Source organism: Peromyscus maniculatus, chromosome 1 (assembly GCF_049852395.1).
Source record: "Peromyscus maniculatus bairdii isolate BWxNUB_F1_BW_parent chromosome 1, HU_Pman_BW_mat_3.1, whole genome shotgun sequence".
Taxonomy (NCBI): Eukaryota; Metazoa; Chordata; class Mammalia; order Rodentia; family Cricetidae; genus Peromyscus; species Peromyscus maniculatus.
Genome location: NC_134852.1, coordinates 175,594,763 through 175,621,113, shown reverse-complemented (window position 1 = coordinate 175,621,113; position 26,351 = coordinate 175,594,763). Strand labels below are relative to the sequence as shown.

The window sequence follows — 26,351 nt, the reverse complement described above, 5'->3', positions numbered from 1 at the left end:
GACCATCCTGGGCTACAGGGAATAGCCCTGTCTCAAGAAGCAAACAAACCTATGGATACCAAGAGCAAAAGATAAGCAAAAGATACTCCCCAAATCAGAGTAGAAATCGCAATGTTAATGGAAAACAAGAAAATTCAGGGTCAAAAGAATTCAAATGGAGCAAAGGATAGAATTTAAAATCAGAACATCTCCCGAGGATAAAGGAAAGGGACTCACTCACATGGTCAAAGAGAGTGTAATAGTAGGTTCTCCTGGCCCTCTTCTACTATGTCAGTTACAAAAAGCTCGCCTGATCACATACTCCTCCCTTTCCAGTGGGATTTCTGCTCATTAGGCATGGCTTCTACACCACAAGACACAAATCATCATCTTTAGGGATTACCTTTCTTAAACAATACTTCTAAAAATGACACTTCTTTTAATTTTCTATTGCTGCAAAACACATTACCTCAGATGCAAAGAGCTTTGCAACAACATTTATTAATTCAACATTTTGTAAGCCAGAAGTCTGGCCAGGCTTGGATGAATTTTCTGGTTAAGGTCTTATAAATCTCCAACCAAGGTGTCAACTGAATCGCCTTCTAATTTGGATGCTGGGGAGGAGATGGGTGAAAATCACGGGTAGTGATAGAATTCAGTTCCTTGCAGTTGTAGGATAGACACCTTCATTCTCCTGCTAGCCGTCAGCTGTAGCCCACCCTTGGCCTTCTGGACCCTTCCTTTAGACTTTGCATAACCGAGTTGTCTTCTTCAGTGCTGGTTACTGTACCCCCAAACTCCTCCTCCATTTTCTTCTGCCACAGTCGGGGAAACTGTCCTCACGATAAGGTGTCTTTTCAATGAACTCAAAGTCAAGCAATTGGTGCTCTTAATTACATCAGAAAAATCTCCTTTGTCGTGTGAGGTGACGTAACTACAGAGTCAACATTGCATCATCTTCATATTCCCTTGGATTCAGGCAGGAAATCGAGAGGCTGCTCTGTAGAGTTTTAGAATCCTCTCTGCTCCATCAGTCAGAGGCTGAAATAGAGAAACTGGTCCTAAGGTCATCAGGCCTGGGATTCGTGTGTATTTAAGTCAGCGGTATCCCTGGAATTCCGAGTAGCACAGCACGTTGCATAAGCCCAAGAATACCTCTGTGTGACCTAAGGAGTTGGAGTGACTCAGTTCTCTGTTCTCTGTTCTTAAGAATGTACTTGCCCAGGCACTGCCCTCAGTAGAACTTTATCTAGAAATCATTGGTGTTTCTTGGAGAATTTCCAGACCTCACATTAAAGCAAATGCAGGGTGGGAGGGGGGCACTTTTATTTCCTTTGGGGCTTTTTCTTTCTCAGCCAGGGTCAGGAAGCTTCCCATACCTGAGCCCTTCAACCCCATGGACAATACTGAGGCAGCCTCGGCCTCAAATGCACACTTATCTTCCCAAACAGCCAGGAACCGCCCGGACTGACAGTCCCTTACCCATCTTCCTTGCTGAGCATCTGTGGGCAGGGCCTGTTGGGGAAAGAAAAAATGTCCACCTTCACCGGGAGCAAAGAGGCATCCAATTCCTCCCACTCCTACTGAGCTTCTTGCTTAAGGAGAGAGGATAATCCTTTATCCAGATTGAAGAGCAGGAGAAACAAAAAAGCCTCAGCAGTGTTGCCTGGATTTCCTGGACTTCTTTCTTCCTAAGAGCTGTTAAGACGGTTAAATCGTCTAGTCCTTTCTACTGGCAAATGGCAAACTTCCAGAAATCAAAGCTGCACTGGGCAGAAAAAGGGGAAATGAAAGGCTCTTTAGACCACTGGTGACAGCGGATATTTCGTCTTTAAATAATTAAGGATATACCATTTGTACGATATTAAGGAAGGCTCTAATCTACATTTATGTTAGAGCACGTCATTACTGTTCTACAAAATTAAATTTTTATCATGATAGCTGTGGACATTTCTGCCAGGGAATTTTACTTATTGGCTAGATTAGATATTAAAATAAGGGAAATGATGAATTATGGAATACTAGATGTTGAATATTTAATACATCAATCCCATGTTGCTAGTGGAAGTTTCTGAAAGAATGCCTGTTGCATCCTAACACTTAATCAATACCAGTTAATGACAATGCCCTGAGGGCAAGTAGAGGCCTGACTGGTCCAGTCTAAATTAGAAACACAGAGGAACCACACTCAGACTTAAAATCATTCTAAAACAGGCAGCTGCAGTTGAACTGTTGGTAATTTCCCAGAAGTCAGAGGAAAAGAAAGAAGATTGATGCCATTGTCAACTGATTCCTTCAGTAGTTCCTGGGCCGTAAAATTTGGCTCCAGCTTACAGGACTTTGTTTATAGGTCCAGCTATTTTTCTTTCACATTTTTATAACCTTGAACGGTACTAGTTTTCTCCTCCTTCTTCCCCTCCTCCTCTTCCTCCTCTCCTTCTTCATCATCATGTTGAGAAAGGATTCTGACTCTCAAATTTATACTACCTTTGACAGGAAGAAAAAGAGGGGAAGAAAGGAGAGAGACAGCAGAGAGAGAAATAAATGAAGGGATGAAGAAAACAAGGGCATTGAAAAGCAAGAAACGAAAGGAGGAAAAGTCAAGAAAGGATGAGGGAGAGAGGAAAGAAGAGATGGAAAGAATCCGAATGAATAAGAATATACCATTTCCAGATAACAGGTGGGCTCCAACATTTGTGTGTCTGATAAAGTACCCATCTGTGTGTATGTGGTACATGATGGGAGGTCCTTGTATTTGGAGAACAGCAATAGAAATGCTCTGCAATCCTTGATTAAACCATCAGTGCCCAGTTTATCAACTATGAGCTTGATACAATGAAGGTACAGTTTTCAATCTATTCACAATGTAAGTATAGTTTTAAATCTATTTAAACTGGATTGACATAGAGATGCATTGACATACACATGAATTTTCAGCCATGCAAAAATTTTGTCTCTTAGCTTGATAGAAAGAAAATTGATTGGGGCTGGAGAGATGGCTCAGAGGTTAAGAACACTGGCTGCTTTTCCAGAGGATCCAGGTTCATTGCCCAGCACCAGCACCCACCACTCACAACTGTAACTCCATTTCCAGGGGATCCGATACCCTCATACAACACATATACAGACAAAACATCAATGTGTATGAAATAAAAATAAATAATTAAAAAATAAAAAAAGAAATATAGGCAATTTGAGAGAGGAGAGAGAGAGAGAGAGAGAGAGGGTTTGGTAAAGAAGAGCAATTTTTTTTTTTTTTTTTTTTTTTGTGGATAGTACTTGGTTTATTCATTAGAAAAACAAAAACAAAACCCAATGGGTCTTACATACAAAACAAGATGCTTTTTGTTTCCAAGGGTTAAAAGCACTCTTTAAAAATTTAAAGTGGGAACACGAATGACACAAAGCTGTTTCTCCCAGAAACACATGAACAAATATAATATGCACATGGAATTTATTATACACAGACGGTTCAGGGGCAAGACAGGACCACAGAGCCCTGTGCACGTCACAGCTCCAACATGGCAGACACTGAGGATGGTGGGAGTATGTGTCAGCATCTGGGCACAGAAGTGAATTGGTGCATAAAGTAGAAAACTCACTTCCACGTTAGAACACCAACAGAATTCAGCCACAAAGTAGAGCCACGGCAACCCAGTACACTGAGCTGCATGACTCAGGGGTGACAGGGAGATAATCGCAACACAGATGTAACCCTCACATCTGGGGTCCAGCACATCTTCAGCCCCAAGTTGCCACTGGCACCTCAGCACCAAGGCAGTATCACTCTGGCTAACTTTCCAGGACCCAACGCTGCTGCCTGCAGCCTGGCCTCAGCACTGGCCAGGCCCTTCTTTCTCCTGTGTAGAAGCAGGGTTGGAGAAAGCCATGCAGGCTGCTGGTGTCATTGTTGGTCACATACAACTGGGCTTTGAGTCCTACAGGGCTGGTGTGGGGAGGGTTTGTCTCCACTGTTTCCAGGGCTGGGGTTCTCCATCACAGGTGACTAAGGTGTTCAGGGACCAAACCATCTCATGGCCTCACTCTCCACCCATACACACATCAAGAACAGGACAGTCAAAACAAACATGTGGAATCGCCTTTTAGAGCCACAAATAAAAGCAAACCAGTTGCTCTCGTATAAAGAGGTTTATAGGGATGCTAGAATGTCCCAGCAACTGGATACTGGACCATCTGGGCTCAGCTGAGCTGCAGAGCCAGCAGCCAGGTTCCCACACTAGACAGGGGATGACTGGCTAGCTATCTGCTGGCTGTTGTGCTTTGAAGTGTTTTCTAGCTACCGGCCACAACTACAGGAAGCAGAGACAGCCTCTGGCCAGGGGCTAGAGTCTTCAGGAAGCACCCTTGTCCCAGTGGCGTCCTGACACACTTCCGAGGTAGACAGCTGCTGCTGCCGTCTCCAGGCATGCCTGAAAATTTGTATCAGCAAATGGCCCACAGATCCAGCCTCTGTCTCTGACCCTCACAGGATGGTGAGAACCAAGTGTTTGCTCATCTACACACATGCATGGAGACCAGACAAAATTGCAGCTAGGAACACCCTGCAAGATGGAGTGACATTTTCAAAAAGTATTTCTTACACTACTTTAAATAATTTACAAAAAACCCTACAAAAACCATATGTACCAGGACACCTCCATTAAATAAAAATGTCATTTGAGATTAGTGTACATATTTATACAGGGGGGCTGCGCAGAAGGGACCCTTCTTTTTGCTCTTTAATGGTCAGCAGCCCCTACCTCCACCCCATGCTGCCAGCACACACAGAACTTTCCACAGCTATGACAAGAGAGTCAGGACATGCCTGTCACAACTTGAGGCCTTTACTGCTCACTGTCATGCTGTCCCCGTCCTCCACAGAGGTGTCACTGAATTCGCTGGCATCACTGCCCAAGGCCTCCTGGTCCTGGTGTTCCCTGTCAACCCTGTGTCGATACCTCAGGTCTAGGACATTGTCCTCAGAGCCAGAATTTCTCCTGTCGTGCTGTCTCAGGGCCCCCTGAGCCTTCCGGCTTGGCCAGTGCCCACTGTCCTTCATAAGCAAGTGTGAGCTTCCAAACACAGGGCTGTGGCCAGGCGGGGTCTCCCTGAAGGCCGAGAAGGCTGGACCCTGCAGAGGCAGGCCCAGGCTGGGGCTGAAGAGGCCAGCCTGCTTGCTCCCCCAGGAGACACTCTTCCCGAAGTGGAAGAGCTGGGTGGAGAGGAAGGGCAGGCCCTTCCTGGGGCCTGAGGAGAGGCCAGATGGGCCCCCGGCCTCTGATGTGGCCCCCTTTTCTTTCTCAGCCCCGAAGACCCCTGTCCACAGTGTGCCTGGTCCGGGATTCAGTGCCCATGGGCTGGACAGCCTGCTCTGGTGTGCAAAGTCATTCCAGGGGAGGGTGAGGTCAGCCTGGGGTCCAGGATTGGAGGTCAGCAAGTTCTGGCTGCCATAGTTCAGGTGAAAGGCCCCCTCAGCACTTCCCGCCTCAGCACCCACTTTGGCACAACTGGACAGCTGACCAAAGACACTTTCTGCCATGGCAGTGTGCGCTCCCTGGGGGCTCTGGTCCTTGTGCACACCGGCACTTTTCCTGCTTGGCGGAGACACTTTGGCAGGATTGTTCCTGCTGGTGTTCTTGGGCAGCGCTGGCTCGCTTCGGCCCAGGGCAGTCGGGAGGCGAGGGGCCTGCTCAACACGAGGGGTGCCCTTCCCAGTCTGGCTTAAGAGGCCGGCTGCCTGGGTCCGAGCTCTCTCTGGGCCTCTCCTTCCTTCGGCCAGCTGAGGGGTTGCCCTGGCTTTCTGGCTCCGGGTGCACACTCCAGGCTGCAGCCCTGGGGTTGGCTCTTTCCTGCAGGGCATCTCCGGCTTGGCAGGGCCCCCTTGAGGCTCTGAACTGCGTACAGACTCCTTGGCCTTTTCTGCCAAAAACCGCCTGATCTCCAGCTCGATGCTGTCATCACTGTCCACTGAGCTGTCCTCAGACGGAGGGCTGGGGGCAGAAGGAGGGCGGCCACTGGCTCCTGCGTCCTTAGAGGCAGGAATCCCTTCTGGACTAAGAAGAGCAATTTTAATGATGGGGGAGTGCATGGTGCTTCTGGCCTTGGAAGGTCCTGAGTTGGGGCTCTTCTAGGAACTGAACACAAGCACCTGGCTATTAGCTAGGATGGGCATGGAAGGATGAGGTGGGCCTCTTTTCCATGTATGTCATTAACTTTTCCATGTATGGATATGGAAAGACTGATCTTAATTGTGGGTGGGACCACTCCCTCCCTCCCTCCCACTCCCCTACCTCCTCCCCTCCCCCCTGCCCCATCCCCCCCCCACCTCCCCACCTCCCTACCCCCCCCCCCCCCCCGTGGTGTTTTCCTGAAGTACTTACAATGCAGAGGGTAACCTCATGCACCCATCCTTTGCTTTTGGGGATTATGGATGTGATCTGAGCATCTTTCTTCAGCTTTGCTTGCTGTGACTTCCCTGTTATGATGACAAACCTGGAACTGTGAGCAGAAGTAAACTGAGTGGCTTCTGTCAGGGTGTTTTATCACAGCAACGGGAAAGGAAACTAAGCCACACCTAATTGGTTTTTCCTTGGCTTAAGTTTGCTGTCCCACTCAATTCTTCCTGGCAGATTTTTCAGGGGTCTGATAAAATGAAGAAATTTAGGCCTGGGGTGTAGCTCAGTGGTAGAGCACTTGCCTGGGAGGCCCTGATTTGGTCTTCAGCAAAGGCCTGAAGAGGGACTAATGTAAACAGAGGGCATGACTTTAAGTCGCGCTCTTGGTTGGCTTGATCATGTTTGAGGTAGACTGGACAAACTGGAGTGTTTTGATGATCTGTGACTTTGTGTTTGTAAACTTCCAAGTTTATTTACAGTCAGGAGGAATTCTGTATGAGTTTAAAATCAACCTGTCATCACTGATAACATGCAAAAAACCTCCCTCCCATTTTTCTGATTAATACTGTTATGTTTTGTATTAATATGGTTAAAAGTCTTCTTGTGGGATTGGTCTCAGTGGTGCCATTTTGTGATCCTTCAGGAGAGACACTTTACAGAACTGGCATTATTGACATTATTACAACTTCTGTAAGACATTCTGGGAAAGCGGGAAAAGGAAAACATGATAAAAATATATTCATCAGAAAGACTTATGGTTTGAAATTTCACTTGAAAATAGTGTATTTAGGGAACTACACACATATGGTCAACATTTTTTTTCATATAATACAGGCATAGTCCAGTTGCAATAATAATAACAGTAATTGAAATTGAGGGCTGAACGCTTGTAATTCGTTCCATCACAAAGACCCACAAAGTACCATTCTGTCCTATTTTGTTGCTAAATCAAGAAATCAAAAATTCTATATAGTGTGCTAGTGTATATAAGGAGAGTGTAATACAGTTGTGCACAAGGACACATTTCAGGACAAGATGCAGGAAGATATTTAGGGCAATAGAGCTTGGGAAGGTTAATATAAATAAGAGAAAATACGGGTCTGGAAAGATAGCTCAGAGGGCAAGCGTGTACGGCTGCACTGGATCTGGTGGCTGTGGCCCCTCGAGCACTTGAACTCATGTGCACATACCTCCCAAAGCCACACACGTAGTTAAAACTAAAATAAATCTTTATGAAAAGAGATAATAAAAAGCATATTCACTAACTCAAATGGGCAGTCAGCGTGGCTTAAAGAACTCCTAAATAAAACTGGATTTGTTTTGCTGAATACTTCTATGCAGAACACCTTTCAAAGCTCCAGCAGGACCCATCAGGCTTCCCTCTGTAGCACGAATCTTAAAAGGTCTTATTAATAAAAACAAACCGGGAGCCAGGTATTGGGGTGAATGCTGAAAGATCAGAGAAGCAGAACAGGCCACAGTTAACCTCGCCTTGCCAACTTCTCAGCTGATCTTGTTTCCTCAAAATGGCAGCCTCTGAGTCCTCATCCGAATGGATCTCAGTTGAACTGCTGCTGAATGCCTAAAAGCTTAACAAGACTCTAGTTCCTGGCCCTCATGCCTTATATACCTTTCTGCTTCCTGCCATCACTTCTTGGGATTAAAGATGTGTGTCACCATGCCTGGCTGTTTCCAGTGTGGCTTTGAACTACATTCTGAAGACAGATACCTGCCTTCAGAATGCTAGGATTAAAGGTGTGTGTGCCACCATTTTCTAGCCTCTATATTTAGTGGCTGTTCTGTTCTCTGACTCCAGATAAGTTTATTAGGGTGTACAATATATTGGGAAACATAATATCACCACATCCTTCCTTAACACTTTCCCAATCTCTGCAGCCATCCACTGCATAAAGAGCGTGGTTCTGGGTATCTTCCATCTGCAGAAACTTGTCATGCTGCCTACATGCAAATAATGTCACTTTCATTTGAAGCCTAAGTAAAATAAACACAAAGCTTTGATAGCAGTGAGATGTGGTGGTTTGAATAAGAATGGCCCTCGGAGGCTCATATATTTGAATGCTTAGTCACCATAGAGTAGCATTACTTGAGAAGGATTAGGAGGCATAGTCTTGTTTAGAGTAGGTGTGGCCTTGTTAGAGGAAGTTTGAGGGTTCAAAAGCCTCTGCCTGGCCCAATCTCACTCTCTTTGCCTCTCTCTGAGTATGGGTCAGGATATAGAACCTCAGCTACTTCTCCAATACCATGTCTGCCTGCAGGCCACCGTGACTCCCCCCATGACGATAATGGACTAACCTCTGAAACTGTAAGCCAGCCACCCTTCCCCAGTGCTTTCTTTTATAAGAGTTGTTTTGGTCATGATGTCTCTTCACAGTCATAGAACAGTGACTAAGATGTCAGGGTGTCCCGTGTTGTGTGAATTAGTCGAAGAAAAAAATCACTCCCAGATAAATGTTTAGTTCTGTGTGGTCTGTGGTGGGCTGTAGCTCAAACAAAGGCATATTTATTGATTTGTTACACAAAGTTGTCTTTTGGGTAAAGTGTTTCCTCATATCAAGGTCCCTAATCTAACCTATATGTCTCTCTAAAGGAAAGCATCACATGCTTCTGCTCCTTTAGTCCTTATTGTGTACCATTTGCAGCACCCAATAATCTAAGAGCTTCAGGTGTGCCAGAAGCATCTTGTGACCAAAGTCATGCAAAGGCTCTTAAGCTCCGTCAGGAAAAAATTCTACAAACCCTGGAAAACAATCCTTGTTTCCCACAGTGCTTCTTCAAGGTCAAAGTGCTTCTAGAAAACAACTCTTCACTCCAAAGTCTACCCTAGACACAGTGACAACAGTTATTCACTCTACTGTTTACCCTGGATCCAGTGGCTCTGCTAGATCCCTACAACATTAAGACAGAAAGGGAATGTGGCTGTGTGCTTTTTGTTCCCCATCGGCAGCACTCTTCTCTGCTTTGATTGGACAGGATTGAATATGTGGCGCTCATTAACCCTTTTAAAGTCCACTTCTCTTTCTCCTTCTATCAAAAAGGAAAGGCTGAAATTGCAGCCCTTGGCACTTGGCTGGCACTTCGCTCATGACTGGAGACTATGTGTTTGACTTCAGGTAGCATGGATGGCCGTGGCTGTGAGCAAAATAAGGATCTTGGCCTACCCCTGGTATCCACACTGTGACCAATGGTCCCAGGAAAGCACCTGGAAGATGTGTGTAATCAAATGTGCGAAATCAGATCCAGAAGAACTCCTCAATATAGACATCAATACAATGCATCTTTGATAAGTGAATCTATTTGTAATGTGAATTACTTCTTTATATCCTCTTCATTTTTAATTTTTGCATGTGATTTTTTTTTAATGAAAATGGGCTTATTTTTTTTCCAGATTGTATATTTGAATCAGGAACCAAATAAGTTCTACTCTTCTGATTGGTTCATATGAATTTTAAGCCCGTTTGTTTTTTGTTTAGTTAGTTATTAGATGGAGCCTCACTATGTATCCCAGGTTAGTCTCAAACTTAGGCTCCCCACCTCAGCCTCCTGAACGCTAGAGAAGTCTATCATGCCTCACCAGACAGGCAAACTTTCGGTACCCTCTGGGGTCTGTGGAATTCTGAGTAAAGGGTAGCCAATATCATACACACCTGTTCATTTGACACTGGGAAGACACAACACAATAATGACAAGAATTAGTGTTGTCACAAAATGTCAGAAGTTATAAAGATCTTGGTAGATAGATCTCTGGGAGTTGAATTCCAGATCCTAAACTGCCTGGAAGTAGTTTGTTCTCCATATTCCAAAGGCGCTACTTCCCTTCTCTGCTCTTCCCCTCCCCCACACTGCACAGTTCCATCCCGGCGCTGTTTGTCATAGGAAGAAGGCAGTGCTCGGCATCTGGGACTGGAACCAAGCCTTTGGCTGCTCAAACTGTTCATCTCATTTGCTGAATGGTTCTACTGTTTGGCAGGCAATAGAGATGTACAGGGAGGTCATATTCTAGGACGGGGGTTTTCTCTTGCTCTCTTTCAGTCAAACATAATTGTGAGCAGAGGTGTGGCGGTAGCAGAAGGCCAGTCAAAACAGCTGCCACTGCTGTTTCACCTTAACTGATTCCCTGCACTACCTGCCCCGATCCCCTTGTTTAGGTTAGGCTAGCCAGCCAGTGCAACTACAAATCCTTAGCATGCAGCCGGCCTTCCAAAGTCTGTGCAGACTCTTACTTTCACTGCATCCTGGGAAATGTAGTTCAAATCAGTAATCAGAAGACAGGTGATCAGGTTAGTATAGCCGAGAAACCCCACCTTCTACTGACTCCGCCTTCTCTATTGACTCCGCCCACCCAGTTGCTTAGGAGACCAGAGAATCTTAGTCCTTGTTACGCAGAGCAGGGCTGGTGCCGAGGGAAGACTAACCCGGTCTCCTCTCAGTTTGAGCGCAGGCATGGGGACCTTTAGAAGCGCTTGTCTGGACTGTTTCGACAGTAAAGAGCACTGCTATGAGATTGGACCCACGAACTTGATGGAGCGGAAAGGCTCCCTCACCCTCCGCTCTCAGCACAAGAAATACTCGAAGCCAGTGTTGGTGTATTCCTGGTGAGCCAAATACTCCTTCCATGGGTCCTAGGGAGGGAGGAGAGGGAGAGACTAACAGTAACAGAAAACAATAATGGAGAAGAGAGAGTGGGAAAGAGGAGAAGAAAAATCAAAGAAAAGGGGAGTGAAGAGATAAGGAAAACGAACAAGAGAGAAGGGGTACGGAGAAAAGAGAGGGGGAATCGGATCTTCCACATAGCAGGGGTCATATCAAAGTGAGCCTCCCCAGCACACACCAGACCTGCCCCAGCCAGGGTTCAGCTGTCTACACAGGGCGAAGGAGTGGGAGTCATTTAACAGGCTTGAAAGTCGCCCCCTTGACGCAATGCTTACTTGTAAATGGAAGTCCTATTAGAAAGCCAGGCCGAGGAGCAGCGCTGCCAACGCTTGGGGGTGGGGGAGAGGGGGGCGGACACAATTGAGAGAAGTCCCTCAGCATCCCGCAGGCTGTCACTCATGAAGACCCTTCCAGCCAGAGGTAGCCAAGTTTAGTCTCACCTTGGGTAAGGCCAGTGCAATTTGGCGTATACTCGGCTTAATTTCTTTTTTTAATTACTTGGTTACACTTAAAATCCACATTAAGATCCAGGGTTGTGTGTTCGCCTGGAAAACTGAACAGCCCAAAGGGCCTCCTTCTACATCCATCTTTTTCTGAAGATGGTGCGCTCAAGACTCCAGGAAGCATTATTTGGCCTTCTGTGCTTTGGAGATTATGCCTAGAATTCACTTAGGCTCTCTCTCTCTGCTCCCTCTCTCTCATTAAAGTGCCCAATAGCTGCAATGCCAACACTAGAAAAAAGTGGATAGTTTTTGGGGGTGTGGGTATTTGAATGTAACTGACCATCATAGGAAAGAGGCACTGTTAGGTATGGCTTTGTTGGAATAGGTATGGCCTTGTTAGAGGAAGTGTGTCACTGTAGGGGAGGGCTTTAAGGTCTCTTTTCCTTAAGCTTCGCCCAGTGTGACACTCAGTCAACTTCCTGTTGCCTGCAAGATGTAGAACTCCCAGCTACCTCTTCAGCACCATGTCTCCCTGCACACCATGTCCCACCATGATGATAAAGGACTGAACCTTTGAACTGTTAGTGAGCTACTCCAATTAGACATTTTCCTCTATAAGAGTTGCCATGGTCATGGTGTCCCTTCACAGCAATAAAACCCTAACTAAGATGGTCAAGTTTCTTACAGTAATTACTTTCGGGATATTTGTAATATTGGAGGGAAGTGAGAAGACCGAAATGGAGAGAAGTCACAACTCTTGTCCACTCTACACTGTTGCCTTTGAAGAGAGATGAATGATGTCGACTTTAGGCCTGGCTGGACACAACCATTCCTGCGCTGTTGGTGATGCTGCCATTTCTGTTCTCCAGACTTATGAAAGCCTGTCTACTCACTACGTTTCCAAAGCCCACTCCTTCCTCCTTCCAAAGTGTTCTCTCTGCCTACGCTAAACTCAGTGTGAGAGGTTAGATAGGCACAAATTCCAAAGCTACCCAGGGAAACAGACTCTTTCAATAATACAATTTATTATGGGAACAGACTTCTTCACATTGATGGTGTACTTGCCTGTGACAGGGGTGGAGTCCTGAGTACCATCTTTTGGCTTCATACATATCTTATTTCATGACCGTTAAGCAGAACACTTAGCTCTTCCGTGGACCTGTTATGCCACAAGGATTTGGATCATAATAGACATCGTCTCTATAAGCTATTGATGAGGAAAGGTTTTTTAATGGGACGGCACTTTGGCTGCCTTCTGTGTTACTGTTGAAGAACTTGTAAATAGCATGGATATAAATAGCAGAGCAGAAATGTGCAAGGTGTGGGGCCTGGCAAGAAAGAAGGGTAGGAGAAGACTATAAGTCACTTCAACCATTCCTGAACATGCATAGAGCTCTCCTTTGGTTCAACTGGAGAAGAATTAAATTCAGCTCAGCAAGTATTTATGTGCCATACACTTTACTACATATTAGGATGCAGAAAGAGAAGCAAAGATCATTGAGATAATTTTTGTAAAGCACTTTGTCCTCCACACGCTATTGCTATGAGGGAAAACCATCACCAAAGAAACTTGGGGAGGAAAGGGTTTATTTGGCTTACACTTCCACATCCCACAGCTCCATCACTGAAAGAAGGTAGGACCGGAACTCAAACAGGGCAGGAACCTGGAGGCAGGGACTGATGTCAAGGCATGGAGGGATGCTTTTACTGAATTGCTCCTCATGGCTGCTCAGTCTGCTTTCTTATTGAACTGGGACCACCAGCCTAGGGATGGCACCACCCACAATGGGCTGGACCCTCTCACTTCAATCACAAATTAAGAAAATGCCCTACAAGCGTGTGTTCAGTCTGATCTTATGGAGGCCTTTTGAGGCTCCTTCCTCTCTGATGAGTGTTCCTTGTGTCGAGTTGACATAAAACCAGAGAGCACACACTTACATTTAGAGCAGAAAAAGTGAACAATAATACATGATAATCAACCCTATGCAGTATAGCACAAGAAAAAAGTCTGTTAGATAAACTTGAGCTCTAGATTTTAATGACAGCCCTGTGGCTATGTGATGTGACAAGTGATTTGACAGCTCCAGGACCACTTCCGCCATGGTAGAATAGTAGTCTTAGGATTATTATATGAGCATAAGTCACCCTTTAACATTAACTATGGTATATAGTTAGCACAAAATTATATGTATTAAGACATTGTCAGTGTTCTCAAGGGATTTAACAGGCTAGTACAGGACTTCCTTGATTTCTTGTGTAAATTCACCCACTTGGTGATGATTATTTGCAAATTAGAATCAATACTTGAGAACCTCCCTGCCCCTATCCTTTTCACATGTGTAGAGAGGGCAAAAAGGTTCAATGTTTTTTCCCTCAATATGCATGTTCACAATTGAGGTCAAACAAGGCAAAACTCTGCCTTCTTTCTTCTCTCACAGATGTTGTTCTTATAGTCTGTTTTATGCTACCTTCTCTCTTTCACATTTCTGTGCTTTTTGGTGATGTTATTGCTAGCATGCCCACGGACACCAGGATGAAGTGCTTCCTGGTGCCTACACGCATGAGAAGGTTGTGTGTGATGTGTCTTTTGAAGAAAACGTGTGTCAGACAAGTTTTGTTTGTGTGTGAAGTCTAGTTGTTGGTGGCAGTTTAATATTGATAACGCACCCACATATGTCAAATAAGATGCCTTTAAAGATGGACAAAGGGGCTGGGAATGGAACTTAGTAGCAGAGTGCTTTCTTGTAAGTGGGAGGCCCTCGCTTCCATCTCTAAAGTCACAAGAAAACAAACAGGAGCCCCTATAAAACAAGGCTCTACACTGTGGCCAGGAGGTCACAGGAACCTAAACCTGTTTCCTCTGTGAGAGATGCTCATGAGTGTTTTGAGACCCCTATAGAACATGCACTAAGGAGAATCTACTGTAAAGATTCAGACATAGTGGCGTCTTCTGAAGCTGGCCACACCCTGCTGTCTTTTCACAAAACCAACCTGTCATTTACTGTCTGTGCTGGCAAGGCAGCATAAAATTGAGTGCACACTTAGCAATGAACTATGTCAGCAGACACGGTCGTTAGCTTCTGATTGCCTTATTTTATGGGACATTTAAACTCTTTTTAACTTATATTTAGTAGTGGCTTTTAAATTCAGTTGTTACACACCTAAGGTCTATGCTTACCATTTTGGTGACCTCTCAATGGAGTGTTTCATCAGGGACCTTTTGTACTTGCGGGTACAAATGAAGTGTGCAACTAGGAGACTTTGTGATTTACTCTTCATTGTTGTTTAAACATGTGGGGTTTTCCTGCATCTATCTGACATGTAACAGAAGTCTGTTTGACCTCCCTAAATATATTCAAAGTAGCTGTGTATGGTCAAGGATGACCAAGGCATGACCAAGGATGGGAGTTGAGGGATACTTCTGGTCCATGATTGGCCCATGACATTGCCTAAGACTCACCTCCTCCTTGCAGCTAGAGTGGGAATAGATAGAACCCATCACCCTTGCCTCGGCCTGCTGCTTCTGAGTTAGAAATACCTTCTCTAGAAGTCATCTTTGCTCACTCCTTTCTGTAGCATTTATGGAACCATATTATAAGATGTTTCCATTAGCTGTTATAAGCTGAGAGAAAATTATCTCCTGGGATATCTTCCCACTCATTGGAAAAGTAAGAAACAGAACAAATTATACTTGCCTTTAATACATTCTCTCACGTAAGATAAGTTCACTCACTCACTCACTCACTCACTCACTCACTCACTCACTCACTCACTCATTCATTCATTTTCTTCTGTTCCTTGGCCAAACTGACAACTGGTAACAAATGATAATAATTTAAAGGGAAAAAAATTCATCCAGATCTCCATGGAGACAGATCCTGCTCCGGTCTCCATGGCAATATCTAGTTTTAAGGACTCAGATTAATTTTATGCATTTGTAATTTTAATTGTTTTTCTTTCTTGCCTAAGCTGCAGACTAAAGACCTTGAGGGTTACACTTTCCCTGTGCCATCCCCTACCTCATAAGAAGAAGAAAATGAAAATGAAAGGGCCCGGGGGAGGTCAGATATAATCCTTGTGGGGACAGGGAACCGCCTCATTATAAAGGTTTTTACGACAGCTGATTTGGGCATTGATAATAAACTGGGGGTCAAAGGGAAATTAATATCTCTCTGAAACTCTTTAACTTTTGCACTGCTCTGTTGGCGGAGCAGGGAGTGATGTGTATATAAAGCCCTCCCCTGAAGGGGGAGAGCCATTCTGAAGCACCGGGCCATGTTTGTGTACTTAGATAGAAAACAGAGTGCCTGGATTCTCTAATTTAATGTGTCACTCCTTTTGTGTTTAATCCATGATTTTCATGGGTGCTGACCTGGAAGGATTTAGAGTCCTCACAGCACTGAGGGCCAAACCAGAGTTACATAAAGCTCTGTTGCTAACAGTCTTTGCCCTGTGCATCTCTATATCTGCATTACAAAGAGGATAAGAAGGCAAAGAGAAAGAGCCCTTCCCAACCATGTGCTCTAGCTTGTGAGTCACTGAAATTCATACGGGCCTCTTCTTCCAGCACACCTCCAACTTTAACATAGACCCAGCACCCACCTCAAAAGAAAGCATATTAACCCTTTCCTGCACATTTGAAAAAGATCTAGTTATTTGGTTTCCACACATGAAGTACATAATTTGAATTCAAGTAAGGAGGCATTAAAAGGGGTGGGGTGGACAGACCCTGACTTTGAGCCACACCATTCCATAGCCTGGGTACAGGATTGAATGAAAAGGAAGTGGGCAAAATGCTGGTAGTCCTTCCTCTGACTTCCGATTGTCACACTATGCCTCGTTGTCCCAGCTCTTGTGGCCATGCCTTCCCCATCCTGCTGAATCATACCTTTTCATGGTAGATGGCCAAAGAAATGCTTCCTGCTTTAAGTGGCTTTTTGTCTGCTCTTTGGTCACATAGAAGAGTAAGAAATGCAGCGGAGGAGAATTAAAAAACAGGGCTGAACTTGTGCTGATCTCTGTTGCAGAACTTGACGTAATCAGGGACCGGTAGTTCCTAAGGAGATTTTGAGTTAAGGTAGGGACAAGTACTTATGTTGTAAAGAGCTATTTTTATTTCTTATAAATGTTCAAATTATAATATCGCATGTGCATTTATTATAATATAAAGTAGACCGAGGACATGGAAATACATTCACGATCTAGCGGGTAGCAAAATCCAAAATTTGCATACTGGTGGGTATGATGGCACACGCCTGCAATCCCCGCACCTGGCATTCTGAGGCAGGAGGATTTCTATGAGTTCCTGGTCTCTCTGGGCTACATCCAGAGACAACTGTTTCAAAAAAGAAAGCAAAGGTTTGCATGTGATCCAGATGCATATGATAGCATTTATTTTCTACAATTAATCCTCAAAACTTTTCAGCTGTTGGCTACCACAGAAGAATTTGAACATGCCAGTTAAAGCACGTCCCTACCTTTCTAACTTTAAATGGCTTGTTTTAGGTTAAAATAGTCAATTTCAGAACAGTGCCCACTCTTTTCAGGTCCTTCCTCCTCCACATTCTCCTTCCTTCTGTTCAGTGTGTATGTATCAAGTCCTCTCATTCCCTTTGTGTGGATCAAGTCCTCCTGTTCATTTGTGTGGATCAATCAAGTCTTCCCGTTCCATTTGTGTGGATCGAGTCCTCCCGTTCATTTGTGTGGATCAGGTGCTCCCGGTCCATCTGTGTGTATCAAGGGAGGAGTGTTAAGTGACGGTTGGTAGCGGAGGTGGGTTTGTCTTTCAGAACTGGGTAAACATCCTTTTCCTTGTTCCCTTCATTCTTGTCCCAGCCCTATGCTTGCTGCTGGTGAATTTATTCTTTTTTGAAGACTTGGTACGTCTGCTCACAGATACGTTCCCACCTTGGCTCTTGCTGGTTCTGAAGATCCCCGTGCTGGTCTCGTTCTCCCCGGCTCCTGAAATGGACCTGTCACTCCATAACCACTGACGGCCTACTTTATCCCTCAACATGGTCACTGATAGCTCAGATTCCACATAAGTGTACTGCATATGCTCTATTGTGCTAGCTTTTCTCATTATGGTCACCAAGTCTGTGACAGAAACAAATTAAGGAAGGAAGGAAGGATTCATTTTGGTCTGTGGTTCAGAATGTACAGTTTGCTGTGATGGCGAAGGCAAAGTGGCTGTAGACTTAAGCTTGAGACACAGCTTGCTCACATTTGAGGGAGCCCCCCCCAACACCTACAATGATCTACTTCTCCAGCTTTGCCTCATCTAAAGTTCCCACAACTTCCTACGACTTCTCCAGCAGCTGGGGACCACCTGGTCAAAAATACAAATCTGTGGGAGACATTTCACGTTCAAGCTATAACACCTGATTTGCCCAGGCTAGCTCCCTCCTGTTGGCCTACATATATCAAAGCCTCTCATTCAATTTCTATAGTGTTCCTCTTTGGAAGACAAATTTTAAGGTCACTCTACTTGGGAACTTCCAGCTTAAAAGAAATTAGTTTTCATTTCTCAACAATGCTGGCTTTTAAGTGTCTCATTCAGGACTAAAATTCTTAATTTATTCTGTCAGAAGTTAATCAGCAATGCTTTATTGCTTATCATATTTCTGGGGAAACAGTTCTGATTCATGCCACAGCAGATGTGGATGCCTCCAATTATCAGAATAGAAGTTATTTTAAAGGGAACTCAGCAAGGCATGAAGATTGGTCCCCAGAAATCCATGGTCCTTATGAGAAAGTCTGAAAAAGACAATGTTTGGGTGGAAGTGAAGATGTCATCATGCTATATGATCAGACTCAAAAAATAAATTTTACATTTTTTGCCTTTGTGGAATGTTTTTTTAAATGATAAAGAAAAAAACTGAAAGCAGAAGGGGTCAATGGGAAGGGAAGGAATGTCCAGAGAAAGAGGTGGAGCCACAATGTGACCAAAGTACATGACATACATGGGTGAAAATGTCATGATAAAAATCCATTATTTTTTGGACCACCAATGTATACTAATTAAACAAAATGAACATGCTTTAGAGCCTTTCTCTGTTTAACATATACATGAGTCTTCATCAGAAGGCTAGTGGTTACAAGCTACAGCAAAGTATGTAGTACAGACTGTTTGGCCTCTTCTTTCCCTCTCTTTGCTACTTCTATGTTTCCCATAAATGGTACGTATTGTTTTCATAGTCAGAATCAAGTGACAGTCCTTTTAAACACTGACAGCATCTTCTAGAGCTTGCCCAGTAAAGCACACATTCTTGAAGTGATCAGAATGTAGGCATAATACTTCACCTTCTTCAGGATACAACTCACTCTAAATGGCTTATTATGACTCTTTAAAAATATCTCCTTAATTGCTAGTTTTTGCTGGGTAAGAATCATGATGCACATTCCTTTGGTTTAGCTACTCTTCCGTTCTTGTCTGTGTGCTGCCACGGTAGCTCCTACGCCACAGTTATTTTAAGTCTCGTCTACGTTTTCTTTCCTCAGTATACTCCTGCTGCCTCCAGTTGCTTTTTGAATGAAGTAGTTTGGGGGGGGGGAGTGCAAAGTGCTTTCTTTTCTTTTTTCTATCTTTTTTTTTCCTTTTCAAATAAAATTCAAGAGGTTCTGCCTTCTTCACCCTGGCTCCTGTCTCCCCGCCCCAATGCTATTCTCTTTTATGAAATTCCAATCAAATGCTTTTTTCAAAAACTAGTGGTTATGGAGTTGTGATGGTGCCACCTGTGCGAAAGTATGTTTCATTAGCTGGCATTTTATGAAAACGCAACAGTTTTGCAGGAAAAAATTGCTACGGTTTGAATGTGAGACTGTCTGCCCCAACCTTTGGGATCCTGCTTTGAACTCTTCTCTGCAGCATGTGGTGCTCTTTGGGGAGGTTTCTGGCACCCCAGGAACTAGGACCCTGATGACTGGCCTTTGGAGGCTGTCTTGTCCTTGCCCCCTTACTGTCTCCCTCTTTGTTACCTGTGTGCAGTGAGGTCAAGAAGCCCCTTCGCACATGGCTCTTCCTGCCACAGCATCTCACCCCAGCATTTTGGTCAAGTAACCACAGACTGGAGGTTCTGGAACTGAGCAGAACACATATTCCATCCTCCTTGAGATGTTCATGTCCGAGATTCTGCTATAGTGGTGAAAAACAACAACAACAGAAACTAAAACAACGACAAACCCTGGAAAGGCAGAGTGCAGGGGTTTTGTCACGTGGATGGATACACTTGAAATTAGAATGATCATTGATTGCTATGTAGAGGACCTCTGCCTCCAGCCAATTCCCTATCCTCATGATATCCTAGTTGAGCTGACTGTGGGATCCACCGGGGCCCCTCATCATCATCACGCTGATGTAATCTTTCAACCTCAAGTCTGATTTCACTAAGCTTTGCTGCCTTTTACACTGATGATCTCCTTCTAGATGAAGGTGTTGAGGCAGAGGAAGCAGGTGAGGAGAATGTGGCTATGGACACACACACCTAAGTCCAGGCTCAGGCTTTTGAGACACAGTCTCACTATGGAGCTCAGTCTGCCCTAAAATGCATTCTGCAGACCGTGCTGGACTTGAACGTGGGATCTACCTGCCTCTGCCACCTGAGGGCTGGGATTGAAGGCCTGTACCTCCACTCCAGGCTCAGACCACTTTTTTTTTTTTAAATGGCACTAGAGCTAGTATTAAGCTAAAAGTCCCCCATCCTTGGTACCATTTCACGTGTTCACCAGTCAGATCTCTTTTGGTTATAAATGGCAAATAGCTTGCACTCGCTTAAACAAGGAGAACGGATTAACCCATGACATCCACCATGCTTGGCTTAGGATCTTAGGAACACAGGGGCAAGGGCACTCATTCCTACTCATTTCTCTGCTCTTGCTGCCTGTTACTTGTCTTCTCATGGAAGACTGGGAGAGAAGCATGACTGCTGCCGTAGCATCTGATGATTTACATCTCTATCTCCAAAAGACAGTCAGGCTCTAAGGTATTTTCAGCTCCAAATTTAAAGATCCGAAGTCAGTTGTACATCCCTGGATCAAGTGTCAGTTAGGGATCATCTTTCTAAGCAAGACCAAACTGAAACTTGGTGCCTCTCCCGTCGCCATGGAGACGTGTACACAGGAGAAAGAAGATATGAGGGACTTGAGATCCCAGAGACAGCTCCTGTTCCAGAGAAGGATTCCATATTCCATGCATTCAGTTTGTAGCAAATGTTTAGAACAAAACACATTAATATTTTAGATGTAATGAGCAGAAAAATAAATCTTTTACATAGATTAGGTAAGAACATATTTCTGGTGCTTTGAAAAGGTTATGAATAAATTTGAATGTTGTGATATTGCTTTTGATAGACATTAATCTTCCTTTGTTCTGTTTCTTTTAATTCATTTTGAAATATAATTATGCTTTAATTGTTATTAGTCATGCTATATTTTCTTTTTTTATTTAAGCTTTAGTGCATTAACAAAGATAATTGATTGGCAGGGATACAACATGCTTCTTTGGTAACATATTAGATCTCTAATCAGATTGTTAAACCTTCAATAAAATGGAAGAATTAATATAATGCTATTTATCTCTAAATAAATTTTAGTGCAAATAATTTAGGCTCCTTATGTAGAAACTATTGAGAAGATTATTTTGAAATTAAAATGTAAGAGTAAGTAACTTGTCATAGCTTTTTCAAAACAAATTAGGTATAGTGGTGCAAGCCAGGGATCCTAGCATTCTGAGTCAGGAAGTCTGAAAGGTCAGGGACAGCCTGGGCTACAAAGCAAGACCTTATCTGAAGCAAGCAAGCAAGCGAACATACAAAACCCACCCCGGAATAGAACAACCTCTCACCTCCCCCAACAGAACCAAATCAAAAGGCCACAGCCAAAGGCAAGTCAAAGTAACTTTTAATCATCTAGGAAAACTCCAAATTGCTCACCCAGGAGCCAGAAGTGTTACTTGAACTTAAAAAAAAAAAAATCAAACTTTCCCTCAACTATGTTCTCCTTAGATGAAGCTCTTTTGTGAGTATCATTTATTTAAAATATATTTACAGGGGTTGGGGCTATAACTTGGTGGTAGAACATTTTCCGAACATGTACAAAACCCTACGTTGGATTTGTGGCACTGAAAAAAAAAAGGTCAAAACATTTTTATTGCCATGTGTATCAAAGGCCTCACATTGACCACTCTCCCTGTCCTTCGGATGCCGGGGACTATTAGGATGAGACAGCGGTAGAGAGGACTAAGTTAGCAATTGTAAAGCCTGCGGCATGTGCTACAGTTAGGGCTAAAATAAGTGGGGTGTCCTGGTTATTAGGCGTGGATGGGAGTCCAGACCCCACCCACTGAGGTTTCTAGGTGCTCTGACTCCGAACAATGAATCAGAACAGAGACACACAGAGAGTGACAGCAACAGACAGTTTATCAAAAAAGGGAAATGGTTCTCTTGAGGGTGGAAGCTGGCCAATGAGCTGGCAAGACAGATGCTCAAGAGCCCAGGGCCAAATGAGTTCTTGTGCTCTATAGGTTATTTTCATAGTGCCTGCCTTGTGCCTGTGTCCTGGGGCTGTTCTACCTCATCTCTGTTGTCATATAGCCCAGGTAGAGAAGGGTTTCTATCTGTGCAGGTTGGCTTCTTTTGTATGTAAGTCTCACTACCTCTCTCCATATGCCTACTCTCCTCTTGCGTTGGGAGCAACTAGGAGAAGCATGTATCTTGGGCCTGGTGGAGGAAATAAAGCTTCTCAGTGGAGATCATCTTGCCCCTACCAGCTGCAGAAGAACTAATGTATAATATAGTAGTTCTCAACTTAGGCTGGTAGTACTTCTTCCCCAAATATTTGGGAATAGGTGCAGATATTTTTGTTGTGTTATGACTGCTATCTTGTGTTACACATGATCGTAAGACTGAGGACTCTTGGTCCTAGGGATGGCTATGGCATCTTAATATTTATCCATCTATATGATACCTCATACCCTTGGCCCTACAGCCTGATAGGTGGAAATAGTACAGCTAGTGTGCATCTAGGGTTATCACTTTGAGGTTAACTAGTTTTTATATGGCCATTCACAGAGTGAGAATAGTGGCATTGTTAATCAGTCCAGTGATTCATTCACTCATGACCAGGCAGTTCCCCTCTCCTCATTGTGTAAGAATCTTTCACTTTTAGAACTGATGCCCCCTGGACTCCTTGTAGGGATGCATGTCATAAAACAGCCAATGGGCCTCTACACACCTTCCCATAGAGGGTAAATTATCATGGCCTTACACCAAGACCTTGAGAAAGATGAATGAATTATTTTAAAATTGGGGGGACAGAGGTGATTTTTTTTGCCATGCTTGACATCCTGAGCTCAATCCCAGAAGCCTGTGTGTTGCTGGAGTGTGGCAATTGATTCTTTAAGGTTGTCCTCTGACCATAGACATGTGCACTATGGCCCATATGTATGCATACAATAAGTAAGATAAATGTATAATTATTAATTAGGGGCTGAAGAGATGACTCAGTGGTATGAGTGCTTGATGCACAATTGTGAGAAGCAGAATTTGGATCTCAGTACTCACATAAAAATCTGAGCATCCTGTGCAGGCCTGAAACTTGATCTTTGAATAGGGTAGAGATGAGAAGATCTCTTCCAGCCTAGCTGAGAAAACAGGAGTCCTGGTTTTAGGAAGAGCTCCTGCCTCAAAGAAAAAGGTAGAAAATGATAGAGGAAGACACAAAATGCTCTTTTCTGGCCTCTGTGCACACACATAGATACACAACTGAATACCTGAATCTCTCTCTCTCTCTCTCTCTCTCTCTCTCTCTCTCTCTCTCTCTCTCTCTCTCTCTCACACACACACACATAAATAAATATTAAAAAAAGAAAAAATTGTCTGGAGGATGTAGAGTGCTTGCCTAGCATGCCCAAAGCCCTGGCTTTGGGTTTGATACTCAGCAAGGAATAAAATTGGGTATAGTGTCACATGCCAGAACTCTGGAGGTAGGGGAAGGAAAGTTTCTCTGCTGCATAGCGAGTTTGAGCTGCCCCGGCCTTGCGTTCCTGAACCCAAAAATGTCAGTCTACATAGATGGCTTCACTTCTGGAACTGGAGCTTTTCTTTGTATGTTAAACAATCCCTTAAAAAATAGAAGTGATTAAAAAAATAGAAGTGTTCTGAGGAGCTACCTTTGGTTGGCATGTACTTATGTCAAAGTCAGGGTGAATTAAGCTTGATTTACTGGCCCATTGTGCTGGCTAGTTTTATGTCAACTTGAAACAGCTAGAGTTTCCTGAGAGGAAGGAACATCACTTGAGAAAATACCTTCATAAGATCCAGCTGTAGAGCATTCTCTTAATTAGTGATTGATGTAGGAAGGACCAGCCCACTGTGGGTGGTGTCATCTATGAGCTGGTGGTCCTGGGTTCTATAAGAAAGCAGGCTGAAATTGGACAATGGTGGTGCATGCCTTTAATCCCAGCACTTGGGAGGCAGAGACAGGTGGATGTCTGTGAGTTCGAGGCTAGCCTGGGCTACAGAGTGAGTTCCATGATAGGCACAAAACTACACAGAGAAACCCTGTCTCGAAAAACAACAACAACAACAACAACAAGACAAAAAGAAAAAGCAAGCTGAGAAAACCACTAGGAACAAGCCAGTAAGCACACCCCTCCATGGCCTCTGTGCTAGCTCCTGCATCCAGGTTCCCAGCCTGCTTGAGTTCCTGTCCTGGCCATCATTGACGGCCTACAATGTGGTAGTAAGTGTAAGTCACATAAACTCTTCCCCAGCTTACCTTTGGTCATGGTTTCATCAGAGCAATAGAATCTAGGGCACCTATCCTCACTGCTCCAGTTCCTGACAATGCCTCTCCATAAACAGGCTGGAGAAGATATGGCAAATGTCTTGTCATGTGTCAGGCACAAATTTCAAGTGTCTTACCCCTAGAGAACCTTCTGGGACTGATAATGTCCTGAAGGACAAGTACTTGCTACTTAAAAACTTTCTCTGTATCTTCCTTAGTAATCATCCATTTTGGCTTTTTGCTTCACAGGGGGAGATGTTGGTAATTTTTTTCTTTGTGATTTCTGTATATCATCTAGTTTTCTAATATATGCACAGAATTATGGAAATGTAGGCTTTAAGACTTCTATTTTAAGGAATATGTATTCCATATACATGCATATATGTGTGTGTGTACACACATGTACATGTATATGTATCAGGCTGACCTTGAACTCCTTACATAGCTGAGGATGATCTTGCACTCCTGATCCTCTTGCCTCCATCTCCTGAGGTCTGGGATGATAGATGGACATTTCCACACACATTTTAATGAAGTGCTGTGGATTGAGCTCAGAGCCTTGTGCCTATCAGACAAGCACTTTATCATTTGAGCTATATCCCATCCCTTTAAATGATATATTAAGTCCTAAGTCCCATAGACACAGATTACTCCTTTAAAATACAAACTTCATTGAGTTTTAATATCTTCACAGAGTTGCACATCTACCACCACGACCAGTTTCCTGAGTCTGTGATATGAATGTACTGTGATCTTTCTGGAACCATGAAGCCACAATTAACCCTTCTTTCTGTAAGCTGGCTTGGTCATGGTGTCTAATCGCAGCCATGGAAAGGTAATTAATACTCTGCCCATCTAAGCTCTTCTCCTCTCAGCCTTTTCTTCCAGACATTCCCCAGCCCTTAACCTCAAGCCCCGCGAGTATTAAGCTATTTCCTGTTTTCACAGTTGCCTTTCACTTCATAGAAACGGAACTGCAGAGTTGATGGGCTTTTGTGACTTAGTATAATGTTTCCAAGGTTCGTTTCTTTTTTTCTGCTTGATCGTACTCTATAGTGTGGGTATTGTGCCATTCAGGTTCCTCTCTCCCTGCTTTTCCTTGACTCATTAGATAGTGACCTCTGCATTTTATTTACTAAATTTTCTTGGTTCTGCTGTTCTTCCATGTTTTTTAATTTGATGTTTTATTTTGAAATTCCCCCCTGTTCATATCTAGTGATATTAGTACTTACTTAAAGCTTTGATATTTTCTCTGGGTACTGCCTTAGGGAGATCATATGCATTCTTGTGAGTGTTTTTTGTTTGTTTAATTTTTTTAGGTAAGGTCTCCTGTAGCTCAAGCAGTCTTTGAACTCACTATGTAGACAAGGAGGACCTTGGATTTCTGACCCTCTTGTCTCTCCCTCCCAACTGCTTGGACTATAGTGTGCGCCACTACCCTTGGCTAATGCGTGATGGTTTTTACTGTCTGCGTGGTCTTATGGACACGTGGTTTGTTTCCTTCTTCCCGAGGCGATCAAACAGCTGACTTCCTTCCTAGTCTCATCTTCCTGTCAATGCTGTATGCTGTAGATTTTTGTAACACTGTGTCTCTCCACTTCTGCTTTAGATTCCTTTGCTAGTTTAAGTTGGGATTAATATTTGATAACAACCCCCCCATCTCAGTGGCTTATCATATAAACATTTATTTCATGCTCCCACAACAGCCCCTCTTTAGGTTTTTGCTGGGGTGGGGGTAAACCACTGCTCCCTCTGAGGCCAGTTCCTTACTGGGGTTTAAAAGGCTTCTCCAAAATGCATGTTGAAATTTAAGTGCTACTGAGATGGTAATGGAAAGTTCACCATTTTCAGGTCAGGAGACCCCTGATTGAATGGATTGGTATTATCTTGACAGTGGCTCTGTTTTAAGGTAGGAGCATTCTCCTCCTCCCTCCCTGTTGCCAGAGGGCTTCTCTCCAGGTTCCCCAAGCCCCGCAGTCCCACAATCCACATATAAAATAATCACTCAGACGCTTATATCACTTATAAACTGTCTGGCCGTGGCAGGCTTCTTGTTAACTGTTCTTTTATCTTAAATTAA

The 26,351-nt window shown here is 43.9% G+C and overlaps 2 protein-coding genes across 10 annotated transcripts in view; one reads left to right on the top strand and one right to left on the bottom strand.

The window, feature by feature from the left end:
* Window positions 1–1,621: 1,621 nt before the first annotated feature.
* Window positions 1,622–10,732, bottom strand: LOC102926227 (protein phosphatase 1 regulatory subunit 26-like). Of its 9 annotated transcripts, none has more exons than XM_042261949.2 (3): window positions 10,616–10,732; window positions 6,360–6,477; window positions 3,417–6,032 (listed from the first exon to the last, which is right to left on the bottom strand). In XM_042261949.2, exons 2-3 carry the CDS (start codon window positions 6,377–6,379, stop codon window positions 4,808–4,810), a joined length of 1,245 nt encoding a protein of 414 aa, XP_042117883.1. In that variant the 5' UTR covers window positions 6,380–6,477; window positions 10,616–10,732; the 3' UTR covers window positions 3,417–4,807. The 9 variants fall into 9 exon arrangements, 7 of the variants coding, with proteins under 7 accessions (XP_042117883.1, XP_042117901.1, XP_076417535.1 ...); XM_042261967.2 differs by having other exon boundaries at window positions 3,417–5,969; window positions 10,616–10,722; XM_076561420.1 differs by having other exon boundaries at window positions 10,697–10,722.
* A 36-nt stretch (window positions 10,733–10,768) lies between these two features.
* Cfap95 (cilia and flagella associated protein 95) overlaps window positions 10,769–26,351 on the top strand; it is a 93,035-nt gene continuing 77,452 nt past the window's right edge. The window contains exon 1 of the mRNA XM_006985375.4: window positions 10,769–10,987. Coding sequence (XP_006985437.1) covers window positions 10,836–10,987 — 152 coding nt within the window. The 5' untranslated portion in view covers window positions 10,769–10,835. The remainder of the gene's footprint in view (window positions 10,988–26,351) is intronic.

Excerpts from the sequence above, each read along its gene's own strand:
- LOC102926227 (XM_076561413.1), bottom strand. The coding sequence starts at position 6,067 with ATGCACTCCCCCATCATTAAAATTGCTCTTCTTAGTCCAGAAGGGATT.